This window comes from Ailuropoda melanoleuca, chromosome 16, assembly GCF_002007445.2.
Source record: "Ailuropoda melanoleuca isolate Jingjing chromosome 16, ASM200744v2, whole genome shotgun sequence".
Lineage (NCBI taxonomy): Eukaryota > Metazoa > Chordata > Mammalia > Carnivora > Ursidae > Ailuropoda > Ailuropoda melanoleuca.
The window spans coordinates 41,660,175-41,685,838 of NC_048233.1; the positions used below are offsets into that span (position 1 = coordinate 41,660,175).

At 57.7% G+C, this 25,664-nt stretch overlaps 2 protein-coding genes and 1 long non-coding RNA gene across 4 annotated transcripts in view; 2 read left to right on the forward strand and 1 right to left on the reverse strand.

Moving 5' to 3' along the window:
- Positions 1-3,235, forward strand: part of ANKRD33 (ankyrin repeat domain 33) — a 7,690-nt gene extending 4,455 nt beyond the window's left edge. Inside the window, exon 5 of the transcript XR_004621465.1 lies at positions 2,415-3,235. The gene's annotated coding sequence lies outside the window, so the exon portion shown is untranslated. The remainder of the gene's footprint in view (positions 1-2,414) is intronic.
- Positions 3,236-10,433: 7,198 nt separating this feature from the next.
- On the forward strand, positions 10,434-24,502 carry ACVRL1 (activin A receptor like type 1). The gene is made up of 10 exons (XM_002921579.4): positions 10,434-10,530; positions 14,984-15,052; positions 15,616-15,867; positions 16,055-16,266; positions 16,514-16,613; positions 16,959-17,105; positions 17,401-17,676; positions 18,280-18,477; positions 20,884-21,014; positions 22,215-24,502. The coding sequence occupies exons 2-10, from the start codon at positions 14,989-14,991 to the stop codon at positions 22,347-22,349; spliced, it is 1,515 nt and encodes a 504-aa protein (XP_002921625.1). The 5' UTR covers positions 10,434-10,530; positions 14,984-14,988; the 3' UTR covers positions 22,350-24,502.
- Positions 12,455-13,895, reverse strand: LOC117796670. 2 transcript variants are annotated; one of them, XR_004621254.1, is made up of 3 exons: positions 13,725-13,895; positions 12,946-13,317; positions 12,455-12,581 (listed from the first exon to the last, which is right to left on the reverse strand). It is a non-coding gene; the product is annotated as an uncharacterized LOC117796670 (long non-coding RNA). The 2 variants fall into 2 exon arrangements; XR_004621253.1 differs by having other exon boundaries at positions 12,946-13,321.
- Positions 24,503-25,664: the final 1,162 nt, after the last annotated feature.

Here is a 25,664-nt window from a genome sequence, read left to right on the forward strand (position 1 = left end):
AGGGGCGCCTGGGTGGCACAGCGGTTAAGCATCTGCCTTCAGCTCAGGGCGTGATCCCAGCGTTATGGGTTTGAGCCCCACATCAGGCTCCTCCACTAAGAGCCTGCTTCTTCCTCTCCCACTCCCCCTGCTTTTGTTCTCTCTCTCGCTGGCTGTCTCTCTCTGTCAAATAAATAAATAAAATCTTTAAAAAAAAAAAAAAAGATCAAGATTGAGAGGCAGCCATCTAGTTGTGGAGGCCAGGCTCTACACTGAAACCTCCCTGGAAAGAAACACGGCCGTTTGCTCGGGAAGATGACTGAGCAACTGACCAAGGGCAGAAGGGAAACTTCTCACTGAATAGTTTTCTGAAACTTTTGACTTTATAAAAAATCAGCTTTATTTTTTGGAACAGTTTTAGATTTACAGAAGAGTTGTGGAGATGGTGCAGAGTTCCCATACACCCCATACTCAGTGACCTCTATTGTTAACATGAGTATAGTACATTTGTTACAATGAGTGAACCAATATTAATACATTATTATTACTAAAGTCTAAACTTTATTCAGATTTCCTTAGGTTTTCCCTAATGTCCCTTTTCTGTCCAGAATTCCATCCACGATACCACATTACATTTAGTTGTCATACCTTTGTACGTTCCCCTTGACTGTAACGACTTCTCAGATTTTCCTTGTTTCTGATGACCTGGACAATTTTGAGGAGTACTGATTAGGAATTTTGCAGAATATCCCTCAATTGGGATTTGTCTGATGTTCTCCTCATGATGAGACCGGGGTCATGGGCTTTCGGGAGGAAGACCACAGAGGTGATGCGCCATGCTCATCACACCCCGTGAAGGGTCCGTGCTACGAACATCACCGTCGAGGGAACCTCGGTCACCTGGCTGAAGTAATGTTTGTCAGGTTTCTCCCTGGGATGTTACTCCTTCTTCACCCCTTCTATATCGTGCTCTTTGGAAGGAAGTCATTACACGAAGCCCACACTGAAGGAGCGGGGAGTTACATCCCATCTTCTCGGGGGTGGAGTATCCGCATAAATAACTCGGAATGATTCTGCCCAGAACGTTTTGACTTTTTAGTCATCCATTACTACATTTTGCAAAATTAAAAAATAAACCTGTTCTTTGAATAGGGGGAAAGCATGCAGACACACTGAGGTGACAACGACTGTTTGGGTTAGATAGGGTGTGATTTCTCCCAGAGGTTTCCTTTTTTTTTCTTTTTTAAAGATTTATTTATTCTTTTGAGATAGAGCAAGTGAGCATGAGTCAGGAGTGGGAGAGAGAAAGAAGCAGACTCCTGCTGAGCGCGGAGCCCCCTTGCAGCACGGGGCTCGATCCCAGGGCCCTTAGATCAGGCCCTGAGCTGCAACGATGAGTCAGCCGCTCAGCGGACGGAGCCACCCAGGCACGCCTTTGCTGGAGGCTTCTGAAGGCAGCTATGGTGGACTGGAATGGATTCAAGGCTGAGTTACCGTTTCCTATCTGTGCGAATAAGGCACTTAGATTCCTCTCACCTCCATTAATGGAGGAGGACAGGGTTTTGGGAAAGATCCATTAGATAATATGGGTTAAGAATGCCTATAAACCGTGAAGTGCTACCAAGATTTGAGGTGCAAGGAAGGGCCCTGGAGAACTGAGTTTGATTGAGCTGTTTCCGGGCCTCCAGAATGGAGCTCGAGTCCTTTCCTCCCATCGAACACAGGGAAAGAAACTACATCTGCGGCTCCGAACAGTGTGGTGGGTGCGCTTCCACCTGGGAGCTGGCTGGTGACCTTGGGCAAGTCACTGAGCCTCTCTGAGCCTCCAGGCTCTCATGCATGCAGTTGGTAACCGTAACGTGTCAGCACGGGGCCGCTGGGAGAATGCAGCGCGCTGGTGGAGTGCTTTGCACTGTCCTGGCCTTAGCATCACCATTCCCCTAGTGAAACCTCACAACCTTCCTGCTTTATAGTCGAGGGAACAGACTGTGATTAAGTGACTTGCCCAAGGTCACCAGCTGGTAGGGGCTAAGTAACACTCAGAGTTCAAGTCTGTGGACCCTGAAGCCTGTGTCCTTTCCACGGCAGCGCATGGCCTCTGCCCACAGCCCGGGTGCCTGGGCTCTCTGAGCCCCTCCTTGCCACGTCTAACCGGCCTGAGTTGTCCTAGGGTGCAGTTGTCCTATGGCATCTTCAGGACCAGAGAACTAGCCCTCCGTGGCTCTCTCTCCCTCCTGGTGAGCGTGGGCTGGCTCTGGGCTAGGGGGGTTCAGCGAGCAGGCAGTCATCCTCCGGCAGAGGCAGCCTCTCCACCTTGGAGACCCACTGTCCGTCTCTGGCCATCCTGGGACAGCTCGAGTCCCAGGCCTGCAGTCCCGCAAGTGCTCCTCCCAGGCCAAGCCTTTTGTCTCGAATCCTCTAACAGCTTCTGACAGCCTTTCAGGCTTCCAGAGAGGAAAGAAGCAGACGTGGGCTGCTCTGCCTGTGCCACCCAAAGTCAACTTCTCCACCAACATCCCAGCTTCTTCCCACGGCAGCCAGCGCCTAGAGCTTCCACATAGAGTTCCTGTCAGCAAAGGCCAGGGAACTCAGGACCAGGTCCCCGGCTGTGCAGATCACGCCAAAACGAAAGCGGCCTGCTCAGGCCAACACCTGGGTTTGCATCCTGGCCCTGCCTCTCACCATCTCTGTGATCAGGGACCGCTGCCAGCCTCCATGTCCTCATTCGTAACACCCCGTGATGATAGTATATAATCTCTACTTCCCGGGGTTGTCCCGGGGCACTGAGTGGGGCCCGGCCAACGGTCCGCACCCCGTCAACAACAGCTTTCGTTACTGGGCTGATCTGCGAGGGGTGTGGCCCAGGCAGTGGCTCTGTGAAGGACGCCTGTGGACACATCCTGGGAACCCCATGGCATCCCCCGTGATTCCTGGATTCTACTCTGGTGGGCCCCGAAGTGGAAACACGAGTTTATACCAGACAGCCTTCTCAGAGCAGCTCCCGCAAGCTGTGTGTCCCCCAGCCCAGCATGCCCCCGGCCCGCTGCCCATCCCCACAGCACTGATGGCAGGCCAACCTGCTTCCCACATGTGCGTGTCCACCGTCGCCCAGCCCGACGGGGGCTCCTACAGAAGGGGCTGAAAAGTTGGCTTTCCAGACACACTGGGATGTCAGCCGGGCTTGTGAGGACTCCTGGGACAGCCTCCCCTCCCTCCTGCATGGGCAGAACCTGGGTCTGTCTCCCTAGTCCCTGGCTCTGCGCCCAACCCGTACAGGTTTAATAAATGTGTGTAGACGAGAACTGAGTTCAGGCTCCACCAAGGTCTGGGATGCTTAGAGGGCCCTTTATCATCGCCTTCCTCCTCAAAGGGGCTGTCCTGGCCCAGGAGCTGTGGTGTTCCCGGTCATCCCGGGGCATGCTCGTAAAAGTCCTGCTGAGCCAAGAGAAGACAAGGGAGTACATGTATGCAGGGAGGACAGAGGGACAGGTGGGGACTCAGTGTCTTATGTCCCCTTTCTTCCAAACTGGGGCACCTGGACAGGATTCCCTCCCCTCCCACAGTCATACTTTCCAAATGGTTGGAAACATCCACACATCTTCCACCACACCAACCCCCGGGGCCGCTTCCCTCCCCACGCTTTTCCCCATCCCCCACCCATTCCTCTCCCTGGCCTCTGAGGACATTTCTCCCATCAGATTTCCGCTGGCCTCGCTGACAAACCCACCTGGCCAGGGCTCCTGCCGAGAATCAGAGCTGTTCCCTTCTCTCCTTTTCCTCAGAGGGACCCTGGCTCTTCACGGTTGAGGAAGGCACCCCGTCTGGAGGGAGGACTTGAGGGTAAGGCTTGGAGTCAGGGGGACTCTGTAGCCTAGATCTGTCACACGGGCAATGTCACGTGCCAAAACACCGCCAGCCCGGGTGCCACAGGGCCCTGCAGGTTCCCAGGCACAGAAGTACACACAGGCCCACCGGCCCACACATACAAGCACACATAAACCCCCCGTCACACAGGGACACAAACACACGGACCCACCGACCAAGGGAAAAATAAAGACAGAGTTCCCTATCCCTGGGGTCCCATCCCACCCCCCAGCCCCTCTGCGCCCCAGCACTCCGCATTCCCCAGCTGTCCAGCTCCAAGTGTGCCCAAGGGACTGTGCTCCAAGCTGTGGTCTGTCCAGCTGTTTGCAGCGGGGGTTGGTTGGGGGAGGAGGGCCAAGGCTTACCCTCGAGTTCACCCTTAGACCTCACTGAAAAGCCATGGTCCCTCAGAGGGAAAGGAGAGAGGGCAGCAGGTCAAAACCCAAATCCTGCTTTGTGGTTATTTACTCCAGACCAGCCTTGGATACCTCCCCACCTCTATTTCCTACATCCGTGCCTATGATCTGCTGTGGGGGAATTTGGGGCAGAGGCCGGAGGATGAGGGGCCCTGGAATCAAGAGCTTGCAGAAGGCCCTCCATACCAGGCTGTCTGGCGCTGCAAGGATGGAGCCTGGGCACGGATGCCAGAGGGGTGGGAAAGGGGCAGGATTTATGGCATTTCCCCTCCAGCTGGAAACAAAGGCAGATTCCTGTGTCCAGTTCCAGCAATCCGGTCCCACCCACCCGAGTGGCTGGAGCTGAAGGAAATCCCGCTGGCCTGTGGCCTCACCCAGCCACTCAGACCCTCTTTCGAACAATCTCTCCCAGCTGGAGCCATGACCAGCTCTCAAATCCAGGGGACCCCCTCCTTGTCCAAATACCAAGCCCTTCCCATTGGGGATAGTCCCCTTAACCTCTCAGACTCTCTCCTCAGGCAGCAAGGGTCTCCTCGGCACCACCCAAAAGCCAACCAGGCCCCCATCCCCTTGCTGGGCAACTCTACCCACCTTCAACCCACAAATCTGCTTTTCTTTAGAGCGAGTGAAAGTGTTGATGACTCTAGGAACTCCAGCGCTGTCCTAAATTCTCAGCCAGACCTTCAAGGCATCTCCAATGATCTTTCGATTAACAAAACAAAAACAAATAAATGGCCTAAATTCTGAAGCTTTAAAATAATGGCAGAGGACACCTGGCTGGCTCAGTTGGTAGAGTGGGTGACTCAGAATTGTGAGTTCGAGCCCCATGTTGGGTGTAGAGATTACTTAAAAAATAAAATCTTAAAAAAAAAATGCCTGAAGCTTTTCAATGTAGCGGCAGCAGAAAGACAAATATTGCACAGTGTCCCTTAGATGTGAAATTCAAAACCAAGGCAAACTCATAGAAACAGAAAGTAGGGGGCACCTGGGTGGCTCAGGGCCTGATATCAGGGACCTGGGATCAAGCCCCACATTGGGCTCCCCTCTCAGCGGGAAGCCTACTTCTTCCTCTCCNTCCCCCCCCCCCCCCCCCCCCCCCGCTTGTGTTCCCTCTCTCACTGTCTGTGTCTCTGTCAAATAAATAAACAAAATCTTAAAAAAAAGAAAAGAAAAGAAAAGAAACAGAGAGTAGAAAAGTGGTTGCCAGGGCTGAGGGGTGGGGGAAATTGGGAGAGGTTGGTGAAAAGATACAAACTTTCAGCTAGAAGGTGAATAAGGTCTGGGGATCTAATGTAAACCATGGTGACTACAGTTGATAACACTGTATTGTATAACTGAAATTAACTTAGAGCATAGCACTTAAATTCTAGTCCCCAAAAAACTTCTCAACAATGACAACCAACAGATAAATATGGGGGTAATGAGTGTGTTATCTTGATGGGAAGAATCCTTTCACCCCATCTCCGTGTATGAAATCATTATGATACACACTTCAAATATCTTACAGTTTTGTCTGCCAATTGGACGTCAACAAAGCTGGAAAAAGATGGTGAGACAGCAGTGTGAACGTACTGTTAAGAGTCAGCAAAGTAAACGACAGAGAAAGGAAGAACTGAGACCCTGGGAAGGGGTTTGTGGCTGAAGCAAGAGGGTGTGGGGCTGCGCACAGGTGCTTCTCATTATCAAGTTTCTCTGCAGAATATCCCATTTCTTGGGGCGCCTGGGTGGCGCAGTCGTTAAACGTCTGCCTTCGGCTCAGGGCATGATCCCAGCGTTCTGGGATCGAGCCCCACATCAGGCTCCCCTGCTGGGAGCCTGCTTCTTACTCTCCCACTCCCCCTGCCTGTGTTCCCTCTCTCGCTGGCTGTCTCTCTCTCTGTCAAATAAATAAAATTTTATTTATTTATCCCAGAACGCTGGGATCACGCCCTGAGCCGAAGGCAGATGCTTAATGACTGTGTCACCCAGGTGCCCCAATAAATAAAATCTTAAAAAAAAAAAAGAATATCCCATTTCTTTATTTCACCCCATGCTTATTTGGGATTTCTTTGAATGTGTTTCTGGAATGGTCGCCCCATCCTTCGAAGTCCTCCGCAGTGGCTCTACCTTCAACTGGATAACAAGCCCTCAGGTAGGTCCCTAACAGCAGACGAGGTAGCAAGGGGTACTCATCCTTGAACAGGTAAGGAAACGGAGCCTCTGATCGTCTGACTCGCCGTTCGTGCTCTTTCTCCCACTGCACGGCTCGGCCTCCCTCTCGCGCACAGACAGACATCTGTGTGGGTTTTACAGCTGGTGGGGGACTCTCCCAGATCGGTTGCCTTTAGGCGGAGAATGTGCTAGGGAAGGAATGGTCAGCGCCTCACACAGGTGCGGAGATGAAGGCTCACGTGGAGAGACTCCAAGTCCAAGTCTGGACCCTTTCACAGCGGGGTGGGGGGCAGTTTAGTGGAGGAGTCAGGGCCTCGAGGGGGCCTGTGGGGAGGGGCATTGCAGAAGTCGCAGGCCTGCCCGGGAGGGGGTGGTGCTGGAGCGGCTTTGTCCGCAGAGCCCCGGCTGCTTGCCAACTCCGCCGGAGGCCTTGTGTGGGCTCCGCCTAATCTCAGACTGCTGCCCTGACATGCCATCCCTTCCTTCAGAGGTTCCATCCTGAGATGAGTCATCCTGATGGTTCGGGGGTAGGCAAGGAGCGGATGAACCCAGCTAGGGGACATCCTGGAGGAGCTGGAGAGGAAGAGGAAGGTGACTCGGTGGCTCCACGTCTGGCGATCTGGCCCCCCCCGTCTGCCAGCCTCTTCCGGAGGTGCTGGGCGGGCTCTGGCTGCCGCACCCTCCCCAAACCTTAGCACCAGCCGCATTGCCTTTTTACCTGAGCTGTGATGGACCGGGCGAGGGACCAGACCATTTTCTGAATCTTAGAGCCAAACAAGGCTGGGCAGGACCTTTGGAAGTACCTGGTTTAAACCCCTCAGTGTCCAGAGGAGGAAACTGAGGCCCAGAGAGGTGATCCAGGCCTGAAACCCAGGCCCCACGACCCCTGGTTTACTGCGTTCTTCAGGACACGACCGATGGTGCTTCTGCTCAGAGCTCAGAGCTGAAGGAGACCTAGAGAGGTCACGTCTCCCTCCCTCTCTGGGCAAAACTCAGGCTGCATCCAGCCCACAGAGCTCACTGTGCCCTCTGTGTTGAATAGATGGACGAAGGGAATTCACAGGTACCTGCCCCCACTTCTCTCCTGAAGGAGACCCATACTTCTTCCCCTCAGGTAGGAGAACCCTGTTCTACTCTTTCTGTGTCTCTTGCATTTGAAAAATCTCTAGGTTGGCTAATCCGCAATCCCCCACTCTGCAATTTAAATGAAGCAAAGCCCAGCTCACCCTCTGCTAATTCCCCCATCCTTGCATTTTCTTCCTACTCATCCTGGTGCAGAACCAGCTACATAATTTGTGGGGCCCAGTGCAAAATGAAAATGCCGGGCCCTTCGTTCACACATTATTAAGAATTTCAAGATGGCAATGGCAGAGCGTTAAGCCAAGTGTGGGGTCCTGTGTGTCTGCGCGGGTCGAACACCCGCGAAGTTGGCCACACCGTGGTGTCAAGAGCAGTGCTCGAACCCGATACTCACAGCTGGTTCCAAAAGCACAAGTTGTCCAGTCTCCCGCCTTCAGGCGGGACTCCATGTCACCTGCCTTCCACAGGTAAGAATCTCCTGGAAGTTCATCCCACGTACCCTCCCTAGGGTCTCCAGGTCTCTGCTTCATACGCCGCTGGGAAATCCTGAATATCTGCATTCAAATCGTAGCCCTTTCAGCCTGCTTCCTCTTGTTCTGTCCTCACTGAATATGGGGAACAGCTGGTCCTTCTGAGTAATTAATTTTGTACACTTGGATACAGTCTGTAATTCCTTTTCCCTTTCCTCATTGGGCTGAGTCTCCAGGGCTTTCTCTGACTCTGTGCCCCTCTGATGCCTTCCCCAGGTTCTCTGTGTGCTGTAGAACTCATGGGGGTCACAAGAAGCCTGAGAGAGCCCCAGTCAGGGTCCAGAGGGCTGGCAGGGTGGGGTGTCTCCAGGACAGACTGACATCCCCGTTCCCCAGTTCCCCATTGGGCCCTGTCTTCCTCCTCCAAACCTGATCTTTCTTCCTTCCTTTCTTTCTTTCTTTCTTTCTTCTTTCTTTCTTTCTGATTTTATTTATTTATTTGACAGAGAGAGACAGAGAGCAAGAGAGGGAACACAGGCAGGGGGAGTGGGAGAGGAAGAAGCAGGCTCCCAGCGGAGCAGCCCGATGTGGGGCTCGATCCCAGGACTCTGGGATCACGCCCTGAGCTGAAGGCAGACGCTTAACGGTTAACGACTGAGCCACCCAGGTGCCCCCCCCACCCTACTTTCATCTGTTTCATGACCCCTTCCCAGATAAAGTCCCCCGTCCCCACCGACTCTCACCAGCGACTCAGCCCTAGCCCATGTCACTGTTTCAGTGCTCGCTGTGTGTCTCAGACTGAATGCCTCCCTCGGGGAAGCCCCCATTTCCACCTCCCAGGACAGAGATCCATGGGCTGGGATTGGGAGAAGTTTATCAGAAGCCAGAGCAAGGCCGGGGTTGGGGGGGAGAGTGGGTATGAAAGATGGACAGGAGGCCACACTCCGAAGTGGCCGCTATAATCTGAAAGAGCAGATACCGTAATCCCATAGTACTTCCTATTGGCTGCAGGACGGAGCTCTGTCCTGACACTGAAATTTGGGTGTGCCTTGGTTCTGGAATTCACAATGCTCACAAGTTGTGAAGCAGCTGTGGGGTGGGGGCTGGGGAGGGTTTCAGCAGAGGAAGTGAGGTCAGTCGGCAATTGCTGGCTGGCTGAGCCCTTAGCTGATGTCTCCCCCAGCCTCAATTCCCAGCAAAGGGTGGGGGTCCCTGGCCCATTTTACACAATCTTCTTAGAGGAAGGCACCTTAGAGGTCTGCTTCTGCTCCCAGTACCTGCTCTGTCCGCTTGGCTCCGAGCCTACCGCCTCCCCAGGTGTTTTACTTATTAATTTCACACGTTCACGGAGGGCCTACCCTGTGGCAGGCACGGCCAGCCAGCATTTTCACTCTGCGCTGAGATAAGCATCATCGCCTTCGTTCTCATGATGACCCTCGTGAGGCTGGCTCTGTTGATTATGCCCATTTAGCAGATGGGGGAGTGAGGCATGGCGAAGTGTCACTTGTCTAAGGTTACGCAACTAGTCTGGATTCCCAGACTTCAGGGTCTTTGTGGATAACCAGGAGGCTAGAAATGAAGTCCTGCCTGCAGGGTGCTCACGGTGGTTGGAGCAAAGCAAGACCGTGACGTCAGTGTTCTGAGCCTCTGCAAAGGAATCAGAAGGAAGAGTGAGTCTCTCTCTCTGGGGAAGAAGCCATTCTGCTCCCCTCCCCAGGGCCTTGTCTGCCTTCTCCCATCAGTGTCCCCACGTAGGTTCCAGTCCCCATCTCCATTTGGTGGGGTGAAGGGCCTGCCTGGAAGGGGCAGTCCAAGGCACTTCCTAGCCTCTCCCTCCATTCTGGCCAAGCTTTGTAGGGAGTGCCGTCCTTGTCCCTGAGCTGTGCTGTGGCTGGAGGGGCTCTCGGCTGTTCTCACCACTGACCCAGAGCAGCCCCATCTGGGCCTGTTTACCCTGCGCAGAGCAGAGGGAGGCTGCGTTAGAGGGGAGTGAACAAAGAGGGGGTGAAGGGGCAAGAGGGAGGAGGCTGAAGGATTTGGACCCAGTGGGGACTCCTCGAGGGCGGGGGTAGGGGGTGGAGAGGGCGGGGCTAAACTATTTCGGACCCTGCCAGCCCCAAACTCTGCCTCGGCTGCTCGGAGCCTCCCAGGCCCAGGCCCAGGGGCTGAGAGTGGGAGGACAGGTAAGTCACCTCTCCTCTCTCCGTCTCCCCGCGGTTCTTCCCTCGGTGCCCCCCTTCCAGTCCCGGATTCCAGGACCCCCTCCGCGGCTCGGAGCGAGAGGGGGCGCCTCCCCCTCCATCCCTTCCTCAGGCCGGGGCTCAGACCTTGCCTCCCGCCTTGGCTCCGGGCCCCAGGGCTCCGGGCCTGGCCCCCAAGAGACCCCCCGCGGCCAGAGTCCAAGGCCCGCCCCCTCGGGGAGGCGGATGTGGGAGGCTCGGGGCGNGGGGCGGGGGCGCAGCCGCGATCCCGGCGCGACCCGCGCCCGCCGTCCAGCGCTCGCCGGGCTACCGCGGCCGCCGCCGGGGAGGGGAGGTGCCCGGCCCGCTGCCCGCAGGGCGGGCCCAGAGGTGAGTCCAGGTCCGCGGGCCTCCTGACATCCCCCCACCAACCCCGCACGGCCCCTTCTTGGGGCAGATCCCAGAAAGCGCCTCAGAGAGGTCGCCGTAGGGTCAGTCCCAGCTCCTCACTGCTCGAGCTGCCCCTCGCCCTCCCCGCAGGTCTGCCCGTGACCCCATCAGAGACTGGAGCAGACTGGGCCGAACCTGGGCTGGGAATCCGAGAACTTCTGGCTCCTGGGGCCAGTCATTAACTTCTCTGTTCCCCTAGCCTCATCTGTAAAATGGGCAGAAGGGATCCCTGCTCTTCTTCCCGGACAAGGGGTCACATGTCCCTCGAGGCAGCTGCCTTAACCTGGGAGTGAGCGGCGACTTCCCACCCTGTTGAGCCTCCTTTGAAGCCCACCTTTCCCAGACCAGCCTTTGCAGTTCTTGCTTAAGGAATCTGCCACTGTAATTCCAGGCTACAAACCTCACCTCCAACCCTGCATGGTCAGATAATCCTCATGCCATGGCCTTCTCTGGGGATCCAGGCCAGAGGGTTTCCCAGTCTCCCTGCAGGCTGATAGCCCAGGTCTTCAGCAGGCCCTGGAGGTCAGTGCTGTTAAGAACATCCCTAGCCTGGCCACCCACCCCCTTTGCTCCTTGAAGGTCAGAGGCATAGTGGACTCCAGCACTCGCCCTCTATAAGGGGCAGCTTCTGGCTGAGTCAGGGTCTGTCCTCTCTGATCCCTCACGGCCCCATTTGCCCTAGTGTCTGTCCTCCCATCTCCCTGGATGGTAAGACTACTATGTAGTCTTAGATGTGCACTTAGTTATGTTTTTCTCATGTAATCCTGGCCACAACATAGCAGGGCAGGTTTCTTATGCCCATCCTCCTGAAAGGGAAAGAGGTTGAGACCTGAGTCACTTGTCCAAAGCCCCATGGATGGTGTAAATGGTGCTGTTGGGTTTTTGGTGGCATTTATTAGGCACTTACTGCGTGCCACTTAGTTTTACTATGGTGTACCCCTGAAATGAGCACTCTTATTCTCATTTTTTGTAGGGAAGCCTAAGCCTTAGAAAGTTGAAGTGACTTGCCCCACAGCTCATAGCTCTAAGTGGCAGAGGCAGTATTTGAACCCAGGCAGGGGCAAGATTTGAACCCTGACCCCTGGGCTGCCTGGCGCTGCCTGCGCCTTCTAGAAGCCTGGCCCTAAGATCCAGGCTTGATGCTCCATCACACTGCCGTGGAGGGCCAGGGAAGTGATGCCGATGAAAGTATTGTGTGTATGGGAAGGGGCAGCCCAGTCTGAGTAGTGCTGTCTAGCCCTCTGCTGTTTGGCTAAGACCTGTTGACCCCCCGAGCAAGGCTCTTCCAGCCCTGTGACAATTCCTTGGGTGTGCTGAGGAGAAACAGATTGACAACCACCTTCTGAGCGCACCCCGACGCTGGTTCCGCCACTGAAGACAAAGCCTACAGCAAGCAGATGATTTCTGTCTTCACATTTAAGCAAACCCGCCTCGGGCACCCGGCGATGACAACAGCTGCGTGCAATCGGGTTACTGTCCACAAAACCCACTAGCTCTTTCTCCTCCTTTGAGGGACGCACTGAACACCAAAGAACTGGAGGCAGAAAATGCCCAAGTGAGGATTTATTAACAGCAATTTAAGTCAGTCAGGACACACACGATGATTATAGGCAAGAAATGTAACATCCCCGAGCCTCAGTTTCCCCACCGGATGGTTGCCAGGATTAAATGAGATTAACCGTCAAAATTGAGTCCTTAGCTCATAAGTAGTATTCAGAGATGGTTCATTCTTATGAAGGCTTTCACAGCGGTAAGTTAACGTTTGAAATTGGCTTGGCACTTGTGATGTCTGGCCAACAGCAGTGATCCTTCTGGCAGCGGGAGATCTCCAGCCTAGAAGGGGAGGGATGCCACCTGTCCCCAGGAGTCTGTTCCTGCTACAGTCAGGTCTCCAGGCGAATTGTTCAGGGTCCCTCCAAGTTCAGGCGGGTCAGGGCTCAGCACGTCTCCTGTCTGTCACTCTGTCACTCCGTGCCAGGCCCGGTTAGAAGCTGGAGGGAGAGTCACAATTCTACTCCACCATATTTCCCAGATGAGACCAGAGGTGGATTCTGCAAATGCTGCCAGGCCCTCCCTGCGCCCCTACTGTGGCTGAGCCTGGGAAGCTTGAGGACAAAGCTCTCCCCCTGCCCTCCCTCTGCAGTGTCTTCAAGTCCCTGGCTTCTGCAGTTGGCGGGGGCGGGGGGGGGGTTAGGGAGGTGCCCTGGTGGGAGTGAGAGTCTCTGCCCTCTGCACTCTGCTCCCCGTCACCCAGCAGGGCCCCGCACAGCGAAATGAAAACACGCGGACCGGATTTAGCAGTGTGTAGGACACATGTCTCAAGGGGTGGGACCCATGCCAACCGATGAGAATTACCTGGAGACCTTTTTCAAGTGCATGCTTCTTGCTGGTTCCAGATGGACTGAAGTCAGAATTTGGAAGTGGGGGTGGGGCTGAAACCAAGGAATGTGCATTTCTAACGAAGCGCTTCAAGTGAGTCTTATGCCCCTCTGGGGCACCGTCAGAGAAGTGAACACATGGGTAGAGGATCCGAAAAGGATGCCCGGTTCATCGTTACTGTTATCCCCCCTTCCCTTCCTCCCCCATACTTTCTCCTTCGCTGCTTGCTGGGCAAGCGAAGGCTTCCACGGGTGGCTTCCGGCCCCTACCCCAGGGGGCAAATTCAGCTCGTCTTGGGCTCCTTCTCCAGCTACCAGTCTCACTGCTGAGTGCTTGCCAGAGTCCCCACTGCCTGCCGGGAGGGGCGAGAGGCAGGAGGTCAGGCAAGAGGCTGGGGACACAGCTGCAACAGCCCAAGGCTCCGTTTCCTCCCCCAGCCCTGGGCCTCTGGGGCAGAGGAAGCCCAGGCAGGAAGGCCAGAGCTGCCACCAGCCAGAGAGGCCCAGGAGCACCCCCCCCCCCAACAACCATCCTGCCCTCAGAGCCTCAGCACCATGGAGCTTCGTTTGGTACCATTCTTAGGCCGTAGGCCTGCTGAAGCCCATGTGGCCAGACAGCCAGCCCTCCCGGCCTCGCTGTATTAGGCCGGAAGACACTCCCCTCCCTCGTGTTCGCTGCTCCTGCCTGGGGATCCAGTCCCCAGGCACACACCCGCACACTCTCCACCATTCAGAAAGTCCTTCTTGCTGTCTGACCTCAGCCCTTCTTGCTGCAGCGTCAGTCCTTATCTTCTTGTTCTCAATCTTTGAGAAAGGATGAAGGGGGTGGCTTCTGGAACTCTACATGGTTTGGGACCTGGGTTGGGGACTATCATAGATCAGAATTACTTCCCTACCACTCCCTACCACACTTCTGGAAAAGTTCAACCCTAACCAGCCATGGAAGGTCAAACCTTCAGTGTCAAGTATGTTTCACTTCCCCTCCCACATCACCGGCCCTACCCCCACCCCTTCCCAGGACAGCAAGGAGAGAGAAGGAAGGGGGCCAGGGAATGGCTCAGAGAGGGCATCTTATACCCTGGTGAGGTGCAGAGAGGTTTCTCCCCACCTGGGGTGAGCCAGCGCTGTTCAAGGTCTGTACAGTTGTTACAACCCCGAGGGCTCAGACCGAGGCTGCCCCCTGGGTTGGGAGACAGAATGGTGAAAGCAGGGGCCTGGGAGTCTGGAAACCAGGGCTGTACTCCTGGAGCTGCCACTGAATCCCGTCTGACCTTGGACAAGTCTCCTGCCCTGTCTGAAGTTTAATCTCCATCTTCTCTAAAATAAGGAGCTGGGCTTTGTGGTTCCCAAGGCGTCCCCCTAGAATTCTGTCGTGGGGCTGTCCTGGCCGCAGGTGGCTCTTCCAGACCGTGTAGCCACCCCAGGCCGCTCTGAGAATACCCCCGAGCTCTCTGCTGTGCGTGACTCCTGCCTGTTCTATCCAGACCCCAATCTAAACAATCTTGATTCCTGTTCCCAGCCTGGCGGGACCCTGAATGGCAGGAAGTGAAGACAGGAGCCTGTTTATGTTTGAGGCAGGCAGTGCTAGGGGGGTGGGGGCACTGGGAAAGGGGTGGACAGGGAGGGGGTGGGCAGGAGGCAGAGGACAGAAGGGTGGGGGGGACCTGAAGAGATGCTCCTTCTACCCCGGCCCCATGCCCTCTGTGCCCTCCAGTCAGCTCAGAAGCAGGGTAAATAGCTGGGAGTCCCCCAAACTCTCTGTCACTTAAACATGGCTCCCCCACCCTTTACCCCTAACAGGATGGTTTCCATGGGGAAGTGAACCAGGACTTCCCCTGCAGGCCCCGCCCCAAAGCCAGACACAGGGAGTAGGGAGGAGGCCTCCCTGCCCCCCCAAAAACTCCCAGTGATTTCCTCTGGGTGGGAGGGACCCGCAGTCAGTGGCTGAAAACGCTGAGGGGATTGCCGAGGGGATCACATTTCACAGATCTTACTGTACCCCCTCTCCTCTCCAGGGACCATGACCTGCGACCCCCCCAGGAGAGGCCTTCTGATGCTTCTGATGGCCTTGGGCCTGACCCGGGGTAAGTACCAGGGAAGCAGGTAGGGGACAGCAGCCTGGATGGAGAAAGGGCTGGCTGGATTCAGCTCCTGCTGGCACTGAATTTGAGGAGCTGGGGAGAGGGGGGACTTAGGAGCTCGGCTGGAGGGTGGGAGGCAGGCTCAGTTAGACTAAACCCCCAGCTACCCCAGCCCCGCTTTGCTGTCTTCCTGATCCAGATCTAAACCCGGTAGAACTGGTGCTCTACCGGCCTCCAGGGTGGGAACCTCTGTCTGCGGGGTGCAGAGAGGGGACGTTGGCAGGCAGGGCCTGGGAGAGCCCTCAGGGTTGGGGCTGGGGGCCAGGGCTGGGCCTAGAACCGGGAGGAAAGGTCCTAGGATCAGGGAGGGGACAGTAGCCTGGTTCTCACTGTGTCAGAGGGTAAGGTTCTGGAAGGACGGATAATCTAAGGATGAGTCAAGGACTGAGGCCTCAGGGGGTATGTTTGAGAGGCCAGAGGGAGGGGCGGTGGGACAGACAGGGTGTGAGGCCCGGCCTAGGAGTCGGGCCCAGCCAAAGTGGCTGAGCCTCCAGTGTGTGTCCCAGGCGACCCTGTGAAGCCCTCTTGGGGTCCGCTGGTGACCTGCACCTGTGAGAGCCCGCACTGCAAGGGGCCTACGTGCCAGGGGGCCTGGTGCACGGTCGTGCTGGTGCGGGAGGAGGGCCACCACCCCCAGGAACACCGGGGCTGTGGGAGCCTGCACGAGGAGCTGTGCCGGGGGCGCCCCACCGAGTTCGTCAACCACTACTGCTGCTACAGCCCCCTCTGCAACCACAACGTGTCCCTGGTGCTGGAGGGTAGGTGCGGCCGCCCGGCCAGCCGTCCCCATCTTCTTGGACCCTTCCTCCCTGCCCTGCTCCCACCTCATGCTCGGGCCAGGAGGGGGGTGGGGGGAGGCAGGACCCTGGGATCTGACTGGCAGAGTGGCCAGGTAGGGGGATCTGGCCTGGTGGAAGCTGGGCCTCAGTGTCCCCCCTCCACCAGCCACCCAAACTCCTCCGGAGCAGCCGAAGGTAGATGGCCAGCTGCCTCTGATCCTGGGCCCCGTGCTGGCCTTGTTGGTCCTGGGGGCCCTGGGCGCCCTGGGCCTGTGGCATGTCCGGCGGAGGCAGGAGAAGCCGCGGGGCCTGCACAGCGAGCTGGGGGAGTCCAGCCTCATCCTGAAGGCATCCGAGCAGGGGGACAGCATGCTGGGGGTATGGGCCTGGGGGCACCCGGGACACGGGCAGGGAGGGGGTGGAGACAGGAGCCACAGCATCAGAGGGGGTGCCGAGGGACAGGTAGCCAAGAAAAGCACAATCACAGACAGAGACCTGATTTGGGGGGGGGGGCTGGGCGAGTGAGGACCATGTGGGGACACAGCAGCGGGGCCCAGCTTAAGGAGGCGGAAATGGGCTGGGCCAGGTGGGGGCAGCCTCTCAGTGTCCTGTTCGTACCCCCCAGGATCTCCTGGACAGTGACTGCACCACGGGCAGTGGCTCAGGACTCCCCTTCCTGGTGCAAAGGACAGTGGCGCGGCAGGTGGCCCTCGTGGAGTGTGTAGGTGAGCTGTGGGTGAGCAGGGGGATGGGACCAAGGGCTCCCGTGGGCTTGCAGGAGGGAGAAAGCGAGCGAGCTCTTGGCCTCAGAGTCCTGGGCAGGACCAGGCCCCGAATGGGAATTCTGCTGGGTAGGGGTGGCTTGTAGGTCAGGGCTAGATCCTTCTGCAGGTGCTGGGGGTCACAAGGCAAATGGGGGCAGGGCTGGATTAAGCAAAACATAAACATCAGGGGTTCTGCAGTTGGGGCCAGTGCAGCACCAAGATGGGGGTTTTTTCTGGGGATCCCTGTGCCCAGGGGCTATGAGTGCCCATACGTGACCTCTCCCACCCCTCCCACCATCGGATCAGGCAAGGGCCGCTATGGCGAGGTGTGGCGTGGCTTGTGGCATGGTGAGAGCGTGGCTGTCAAAATCTTCTCTTCGAGGGATGAACAGTCCTGGTTCCGGGAGACTGAGATCTACAATACAGTGCTGCTCAGACACGACAACATCCTAGGCAAGTGGGGAATGCTAAGCCAGGCCCGGGGCTCTCAGCCCCTGGCACTCAGGGCTGGAGTCCCCAGGCCTCGGGACGCTGACCTAGTCCTGAAGGACGCCCGTCGGCCCCTCGGCCCCGACCTCTGACTCCAGCTTCCTCTCTGACCTAAGCCAGACCAGCCTTCACCCCAGCCCCAGCTTTACCCTGGCTGTCTGTCCTCTGACCCCAGCCCCAGCCCTGACCCCGACCCCGATCAGTCCAGCCTCCCTTCTCCCTCGCCCCTTGGCTGAGCCACCTGACCCTCTGTGCGCAGGCTTTATCGCCTCCGACATGACGTCCCGCAACTCAAGCACGCAGCTGTGGCTCATCACGCACTACCACGAGCACGGCTCGCTCTACGACTTTCTGCAGAGGCAGACGCTGGAGCCCCAGCTGGCCCTGAGGCTAGCTGTGTCGGCCGCCTGCGGCCTGGCTCACCTGCACGTGGAGATCTTCGGCACGCAGGGCAAGCCGGCCATCGCCCACCGAGACCTCAAAAGCCGCAACGTCCTGGTCAAGAGCAACCTGCAGTGCTGCATTGCCGACCTGGGTGAGCGGCTGGGCCGGGGCGGGCCCTTCGCAGGGCGCGGGGTTGGAGCGCTGTCCCCCCACACTGGGTTCTGCCTTTGCCCGTTCATGTGTGTGGCGCCACCGATGCCACCGATTGGTACTTGAACACCTCCTGGCGCGTGTGCTGTCTCATTTCACCTCCGCAAGAACCCCGCGAGTTGCCTTGCCGCTCTGCAAGCCCAGACTCCTTCCAGCATACTGCCCTGGCTCTGGGAGTTGGGAGAAAGGGCAGGGCGCCAGGAGCCTGAGTTCCCACCCTGGCTTCACTTGACTGCATTGCTCCCCTCCCCAGGCCTCAGGGTTCTGCTCTGTGAAATGGGCACAGTAACGCCTGCCTTGCTTACTCACATCTCTCTGGGTGATTGGGCACCTAGCAGGAGGGCTATTCAAGCAGAGCATAACGGGGACAAGTGTGCTCCGGGTGGCTGCCACCTCCCAGCCCGCCTCCAGGCAGGGCTCCGTCTGCCTGCTGCTCCGTGTCCCACCATCTCTCTCCAAGCCCACCTTGCCTCCTGCGCCCCAGCCTCCGGGACTGTCTGTGGACTCGGGTGAGCGGCAGGAGTAACAGGCCTGGTACCCACAGGCCTAGCTGTGATGCACTCCCAGGGTAGCGATTACCTGGACATCGGCAACAACCCGCGAGTGGGCACCAAGCGGTACATGGCCCCCGAGGTGCTGGAAGAACAGATCCGCACCGACTGCTTCGAGTCCTACAAGTGGACAGACATCTGGGCCTTTGGCCTGGTGCTGTGGGAGATTGCCCGTCGGACCATTGTCAACGGTGAGGGCCCGCCCTGCACAGGGTGGGGAAAGTGGCGTGGGACAGACGGATAGACAGGTGGACAGGCAGGAGATGGCGGCTTCCTGCCATGGATGGTGCCCATGGCCTGAGGGTTCAACTGAGTGACCTTTTAAGGTGTGACTCTATGGTTCTGGCTGTGAAATCTTGGATAAGTCACAATAACAGATACATCAATAGCAGCTAACTTGCGTTGAGCTCTCGGATGTGCCAAAGTTCATGCTGTAGCTATGTATGACCTTAGCTCACCGTCCCGGGGTTGGCAGGAGGGGTAGTGCCTTGCGGTTAAGAGCATGGGCTGGGAATCAGACTGCCTAGGTTCCCTTCCTGATTTTGCCACTGACCACGGCAGGTTACTTAACCTCTCCGAGTCTCAGTTTCATTTGAAAATGAGAATGAAGATAGTTCTAGTTGTCGAGATAATCCTCGGACAGTATCTGGAGCTATTCTGGGGCTCAGGAAATATTCGTGGTAATTATTGTAATAGCCAATGCCTGACACAGCGTCAGCCCCATTTCACGGGTGAGGGCACTGAGGTACAGAATTACAGCTGGCTACAGGCAGCACCAGGCTCTGAAGCCAGGCAATCTGACGCTGCAGCTGTGGTTTCTTTTCTACAGAAATGCGGGGTGTACCAGTGTCTGCCCTGGCTGCTTATCGCTGCCTCGTTATGACTGTGGGCGCCTTTGGAGGGGCTGGGAGCAGGTGGAGGGACCGCATTCCTGATGGCCGGTGCAGGGGCAGCCCTGTGGCCGGTGTCCTCCCGGCCCTGGGGCGGACCACGGTGGTGGTCCGGACCAGGTGGGGAGGCTTGTCAGTGTCTGTGGAGCGCGTCTATGGGGACGGATGGCTGGCAGTCCTCACAGGTCAGGGACCACCTCAAGATATGACTGGAGCTCTGTTCCTTGGGGACAGGGACACTCTCATTTCCTAAGCATCTGCTAGGAGCCAGCCCCATGCCAGGCTTCATGCACCCTCAGCATCGACAGGTGGAGGCCAGGGTGTAACCAGTTCTTCTGGAAGACTCTCGAGGGGCTCAGATTCCTGCCCCTTCAGGTGTGAACTCCCCGAGGTTGGGGCAGGCGGCACCTGGAGGGAGCCAAGGCCCCTTGGACAGAGGCTGCAGGCAGGAAGGGAAGGCTGGACTGGCCCGGGCTGAAGGGGGAGGCTGACTGCGGGCCCCTGGGGCGGAGGGAAGCTCTGTCAGCCCCACACAGATTCGTGGCGCATTATAAACACTGTAATCTGGTGTCAGCCCCGGCACTGATTAAAGGCCCATTAGACACGCTCAGGCCTCTACGCAGCACTGATTAGGGCTCGAGCGGCACAGGGGCCGGCCTGGAAGCCCGCCACGGGGAGAACAGCTGGCGTAGTTTCTGCAAGGTTGTGGCTGTGTGGCCACAGCCCCCAGCCTCGGGCTGGGAAGTGGGGGTGGGGGGGTGGGGGGTGTTCTGGGGCGCCTTCTCTGGGTCTGGCCTTTTCTGCCTGAGCTGTCCACAGGCAGCATTTCCAGAAGGCTCCTGCTTGGGGATGACGAGGAGAAGCGGCGCTGGCGGCTGAGAAGGGGCAGCGAGGCCTGTGCCGTCTGTGCCAGTGGGGGGCTGTTACGGGGACCTGGGTAAAAGTCCCTTGCTCCTTGTGCCGCAGCGTCCCCCAGCGGCAGGCCAGCTCTCCTCCCGCAAGCGGAGCTTGGAGGTCAAGAGCCTGGGCTTCGGTGAGACCGTCTGGGCTTAAACCTTAGCTCAGTCACTCACTACCTGTGTGATTTTAGCCCAGTTTCGTCACCCCTCCGGCCTTAGTTACATTGTCCATAACGTGGAGCGAATAGCATGACTTTTCTCCTAGGGTTGCTGAGAGGATTCAGTGCCGCGCAGTTAGGACAGCGCCTGGCACAGCGTACGTGGCCAGTAAACGTTTTTATCGGGCATCTGTGAGAGTTGGGGCCTGGGAGCGGTGCCCGGGCCCTGGGTGGGAGGCAGCCACGAAGAGACTGGAACAAGGTCTGGCAAGCCGAGGAGATGAGTTTAAGCCTGTGCCCTGCCCTTCCTAGCGGTGTAACCTTGGGCTCAACTTGTCTGAGCACCAGTTTCTTCATCTGTAAACTAGAGGTGACAGTCACACCCATTGGGCTGTCGCAAAGGTGAAGAAGATAGAGCGTGAAAGTGTTTATAGCCCAGCACCGGCGCGTAGTGAGTGCAAGGTCAACAGCCATCATTCTTATTATTGGTAAACATATTGATTACGTTATAGCGACCCCCTCAGGGGTAGCATGGGTCAGACAGAGGGTTTTCTGGACCCTGGGACAGAAGGTGGGCAAGGCTGTCCTCGGGATGGTGTGGAGCCTTCTTGGGGTGCCGAGTGACTGTCCCATCCCCCCTCCGTCCTCAGGCATCGTGGAGGACTACAGGCCCCCCTTCTATGATGTGGTGCCCAATGATCCCAGCTTTGAGGACATGAAGAAGGTGGTGTGTGTAGATCAGCAGACCCCCACCATCCCCAACCGGCTGGCTGCAGACCCGGTGAGGCCTCCGCAGGGGCTGGGGTGGCACGGGGTGGTGGTGGCTGACAGCTGGGCGTTCTGGCCCCGGGAGCACGTACCTGAGGTCTCTGCCTCACCTGGAGAGATTCCGGAGGGTAGATTCCAGGGTCCCTCCCTGGGTACTCCCTCCCACATCCCTGGCCTGTGGATCCCTGAGATTTGGGCTGTTCTGGGATATCCAGAACCTTCCATCTGGCCTGGAAAGTCAGTGTCTCTCTGCTACGTTTCTTGCTATGAACTTTTGTTGTTGTGTTTGCTTTTGTGTTTTCTCAAAACACTCCACAGGCACGTATAAGACACACACACGTGTGTACGTAAACACATACAGGCGTGCACGTGCTTCTGCATAAACACATCCTCACGGATACATATGTGGCGTGCACATACACGCCAGACTGCTGCCCTGTGAAGACAAAAAGCATGTCTCCTCCGCCGCCTCATATCCTTGTTATCTGTCGCTGTGCAGGCTCACAATAAGTGCTCAACCGATGTTTCTGGAAAGAGTGAACACACACGTATACACACATACGTACACAGACCACATGTATGTGTCTGCACAACATGCGTATCCGTGAAAAGCCACACATATGTGCCGCTCTGCGTACACATGCACTCCCTGTCAGGAGGCAGCTTGAGTTCTGAGACTGGCTCACTCTGGGGCCCCTGAGCGTCCCGGGGTGGGTTCCCCCTGGACACTCCTCCAGTGGCCACTGGGCCCAGCCAGGGCTGGTGGAGGTGCAGGCAGACACTGCCTTCCGCCCTGGGGTCCAGCTGCAGGGGGCCCCCCCGAGGCTCGCACATCTCCCCGTCCCTGGGGCTTGGCAAAGGTGGGGAGTGGATGTAAGGTGTTCCACAGACACTCCTCCCCAAAGAGGGCCGGCCTGAGTGAACCCAAAGAGCCGAGTTACAGCCGTCTCTCTGTCCTGCCTGCTACCTTCCACCCCCTTCTCACTCCAGTCTTCCTCTTCTATCTGTCTCGCTCCTCTCCTCCCTGCCTCCATTCCCCCTCTTACCACCCCGGCTTTCCTCTTCCCCTCCTCAACACTCTCATCTCCCTCTTTCCATCCTTTCTGTCCTGCTTCTGTCTCCCCATTCCGGGGGCATCCTCCTTGCCACCCCCTTTCCAGGTTCCCTGACCCATGTCTCTGCCCCCTCTCCTCTGCCTCTCCCCGCCCCACAGGTCCTCTCAGGCCTGGCTCAGATGATGCGGGAGTGCTGGTACCCCAACCCCTCTGCCCGCCTCACTGCACTGCGCGTCAAGAAGACACTGCAGAAACTCAGCACCGGTCTCCAGAAGCCCAAAGTGACTCACTAGCCACAGGCCTGAAGCCTGACTCCCCTCTGCGGGCAGCGCGTGCGGGGCAGGCGGCAGACGGTGCGGGGTGGCCTGTCTGGGTAGAGGTGGTGTGTGTGTGCCGGGGAGGGGGGTGCCCCTCTATGGGCGGCTGTGCCTGCCTGTTGGCTCATCCAGCCAAAAATACGGCTGGGCTGAAACCCGATCCCCCGCCGTCTGGCCTGCTCAAAGCAGCAGGCTCCCTGACGCCTGGCTCTCTCCCCACCCTCGTGCCCTGGGCGCAGCCCCTACCACCCCCAGGACAGGATGCAAAAGAGGCCCCAGAGCCAGGGTGGCCAGGCCAGGGAATCCCAGTCGCAGGCCCAGAGCCCGGGCTTGCACTTTTCCCCCTGCCCTCGGTCAACCCCACTGCCCCACCAGAGCTGCCAGGGTGACGCAGGGCTCTGTCTAGCCTTCAGGACACATCTTGCCTCTGGCATTAGCCAGACACCCAGGGTCCATCATTTCCTCTCTGTGGGTTTGCCTGGGGCCTCTGTCTCCTGGACAAGACCCCATCAGTTGAGCGCCAGCTGCCTGGGAGAGCTGGGGCCTGATCCTGGGCCCCTTCCCCAGTCCCATCCTAGCTCACTTCTTAGGGCATCAAAACCAGGGAATCCTGCTGCAGCTGTGGCAGGGTCAGAGGACGGTGGAGAGGTAGCAGGTCAGACGTGGGAGGCCCAGGACCTTCAGAACAACTGGGAGAATCTAAAGCCAAGCACAGCTGGGGAAATGCTCAGCTGGGAGTCAGGACACCCAGGTTCTGCTCCTGGGCAATTGCTTTGTTTCCTCATATACCTATTGAAAGATTCAGTCCTGATGTCCTTTGAGGTTTTTTTCAGTTCTAATTTTCTTTGAAATTTCAGCCTGTGTCAAAGGTCAGTTCATCAGTCCCTTCTGCTCATTTTGCCCCAGCCCCTGGCAATTTGCCTCAAGGTGGGGACTTGAAAATAACTTAATCTGAGGCCAGGAGTGCCTGAAAGGCCTCCTAGACAAATTCTGCAAGCTCCAGTCTTAACTCAAACCAGTAGCCATCCTCAGGTTCAGACAGCCCTGGGCCTTTGGCAGGCAAACCAGCCACTCACCCCACTCTGTGGCTCTGCCTTCTCTGTCCAGGACTGAGAAGGGCTGAGGGCCGGCTTCCTGCAGGGCCTCCGAGGCTCGGAAGAAATTTGGCTCCAGCCAGCAAGCCTCCAGTGCCCAGGTTCCTGCTCTCCACTGGCCCCTGGCCCAGACCCACAGCCTTGGCCAGGTCCCAGACAGTGTGTGTCTAGGAAGAACCTGGTGGCTGTGGAGAAACACATGGAAAGTTCAGCATTTGGCAGTGTCAAGGGTGTATGTCCATGCAATGGAGAGGTTACCCCAAACCCTGGGCGGGTGGATGGGCTGGAGGTCGGTCGATGGGAGGTGGAGCCTGAGGGATGGGGGATAGGGGGCTCAGGCTAGGGAAGAGGACAGTCCCAAGCTTGGAAGACCCGGCATCTCAGCCCTCGGGGCAGGCTGGAGAAGGACCCCTCAGTTCTCCACCGGAGCCTCCTCCCCCCTGCTGTGGATGACCCAGCACAGCCTCCCCAGGCACTTGCGTGCTGCTTCTGCCAGCCACGGTGGCACTTTCCCAGGCCTGTCTCCCCATGTTGTGCAAGGCCCACAGCACAACCAGGAAGTGAAACCCGGAGAAAACAGAAAGTGAGAGGGACCTGCTGGGTCCTCAGATGAGCCTGGGGCACTTTCGTGTCTTCTGGTCACTGCAACCCACCCAGTGCAGGAGCCAGTCCCCCCCCCCACACCCCGTGCCAGATTTTATCTCTGCTGGGTGGGGGGCAACGTGTCTCCTCCTGGGACTCCACAGCCAGAAACTGAAGGCTACAGCTCCCCCCGAGGCTGGAAAATCCCAGAGGGGGAGAAGGTCTGAGGCAGGAGAGGGACTGACAGGGGCCACTGTGCTGGGAGAGAGTAACCAGTGGCTAGGGAGGGAAGGAGGCCCTGGGGAGAGCAACGCGCCTGGTGCTTCTGTCTGAGGGCAAGAAGGTGTGCCAGGGCCCAGATTACAGTCTCTTACCTGGCGACACTGTTTGTGGGAGCCCTTAGCTTGTGCTTAGCACATAGTAGGTCCTCAATAAACCATGGTTGAATCTTGAGCTCCTGCTGAGTCTTGCCAGGCTGGTGCCTCTGCAGTGGCTTGACGCAGAGGAAACCTGAGGGGGTGGGGAAGGAGCGGGTCCCAGAGTATCATGCCCGGTCTTTGCCCGTCGGGGACAAGTCACAGTTGGTGCAGACCCCCGCGGCCGCCCAAATCTCAGGTCCGTCCCTGGGCTGGGAGCAGCCTGCTCGCGGCGCCCGCCACACCGCCCTCTGCTGGCCGATGGCTGCCCAGCGGCCGCCTCCCGGCCCACCCCGCCCCTGCGCAGGGACCCTTCCCGGGGCGGGACCGACTCCCGCGCGCCCGGCGCCAGCGTGCGTGCGCTGCGCCAGGCCTCGGTTTGCAGGGACAGTCCCCCGAAAACCACACCTAGGAAGGAGCTTTCTGCGTCTTTACGCAGAGGCAGCGTGGACCCGTCCGCCTCAATTTCTCTGTTCTCGATTTCCTCCACAAATGGGGCCCCCATGTTGCCCGGAGTCAGCGCTCCTCCCTAGAATGGGAAGGAGCTCACCATCCTCGGGGGGGCCCCATCTTGGCATCCTGGGCTTAGAAAGCACCTCCCCCACCCCCAGCCCCTGGAAATTGGGGGCAAGGAAGTGCCATGGGGAAGAAAAGTACTGAAAGGAGCAAAGAGGTTCTCCTTCATCTGACTTCCCAGCCTCGAAAATTTGTGCTTTTGAATTAGAGGCCCTCGTAGGGAACCGCAGAAAGGTACCCTAAATCTTTCCACCACAGAGGACCGACCCGACTGCCTGCAGGCCCCAAGTCGCCCTCATGTCTGGTGCCCGCTAAAGCCTGCTGGTGCCTGTGTCCCTGGAAACCCCCCCCCCCCCNCCCCCCCGCCCCCAGACAGTACCCTCCTTCCCAGAGGACCTCTTAGACCAGCTTTGGGGAAATTAGAGCGTTCCTGGCCTCCCACAAAGGCAGTCTTTCTCCTCCCTGGTCCTTACGTTCCCACCCTGATGTCCACACTATGGTTGGACATGACTGGGGTTGGAAAAAGGAGAGTTGGCTCATTGCCCTCCAGGGTTAGAAGAGTCCTTGGGAGATCACCATGTCCCAGCCCCTGTCTCCCACGAAGAACCTAGGGGACCTGCCAGCCTGTGGAAGAAGAAAACCCATTGACTTCTTTGCAGTTTTGCCCTACTTTCCTGGGGGAC

What these genes read in the sequence shown, in the direction of transcription:
- ACVRL1 (XM_002921579.4), top strand. Translation starts at nt 14,989, where the DNA reads ATGACCTGCGACCCCCCCAGGAGAGGCCTTCTGATGCTTCTGATGGCC. An exon ending in CAGACACGACAACATCCTAG is followed by an intron (nt 17,106 to 17,400) that starts GCAAGTGGGGAA and finishes CTCTGTGCGCAG; the next exon opens with GCTTTATCGCCTCCGACATG. An exon ending in CCGTCGGACCATTGTCAACG is followed by an intron (nt 18,478 to 20,883) that starts GTGAGGGCCCGC and finishes CTCCGTCCTCAG; the next exon opens with GCATCGTGGAGGACTACAGG.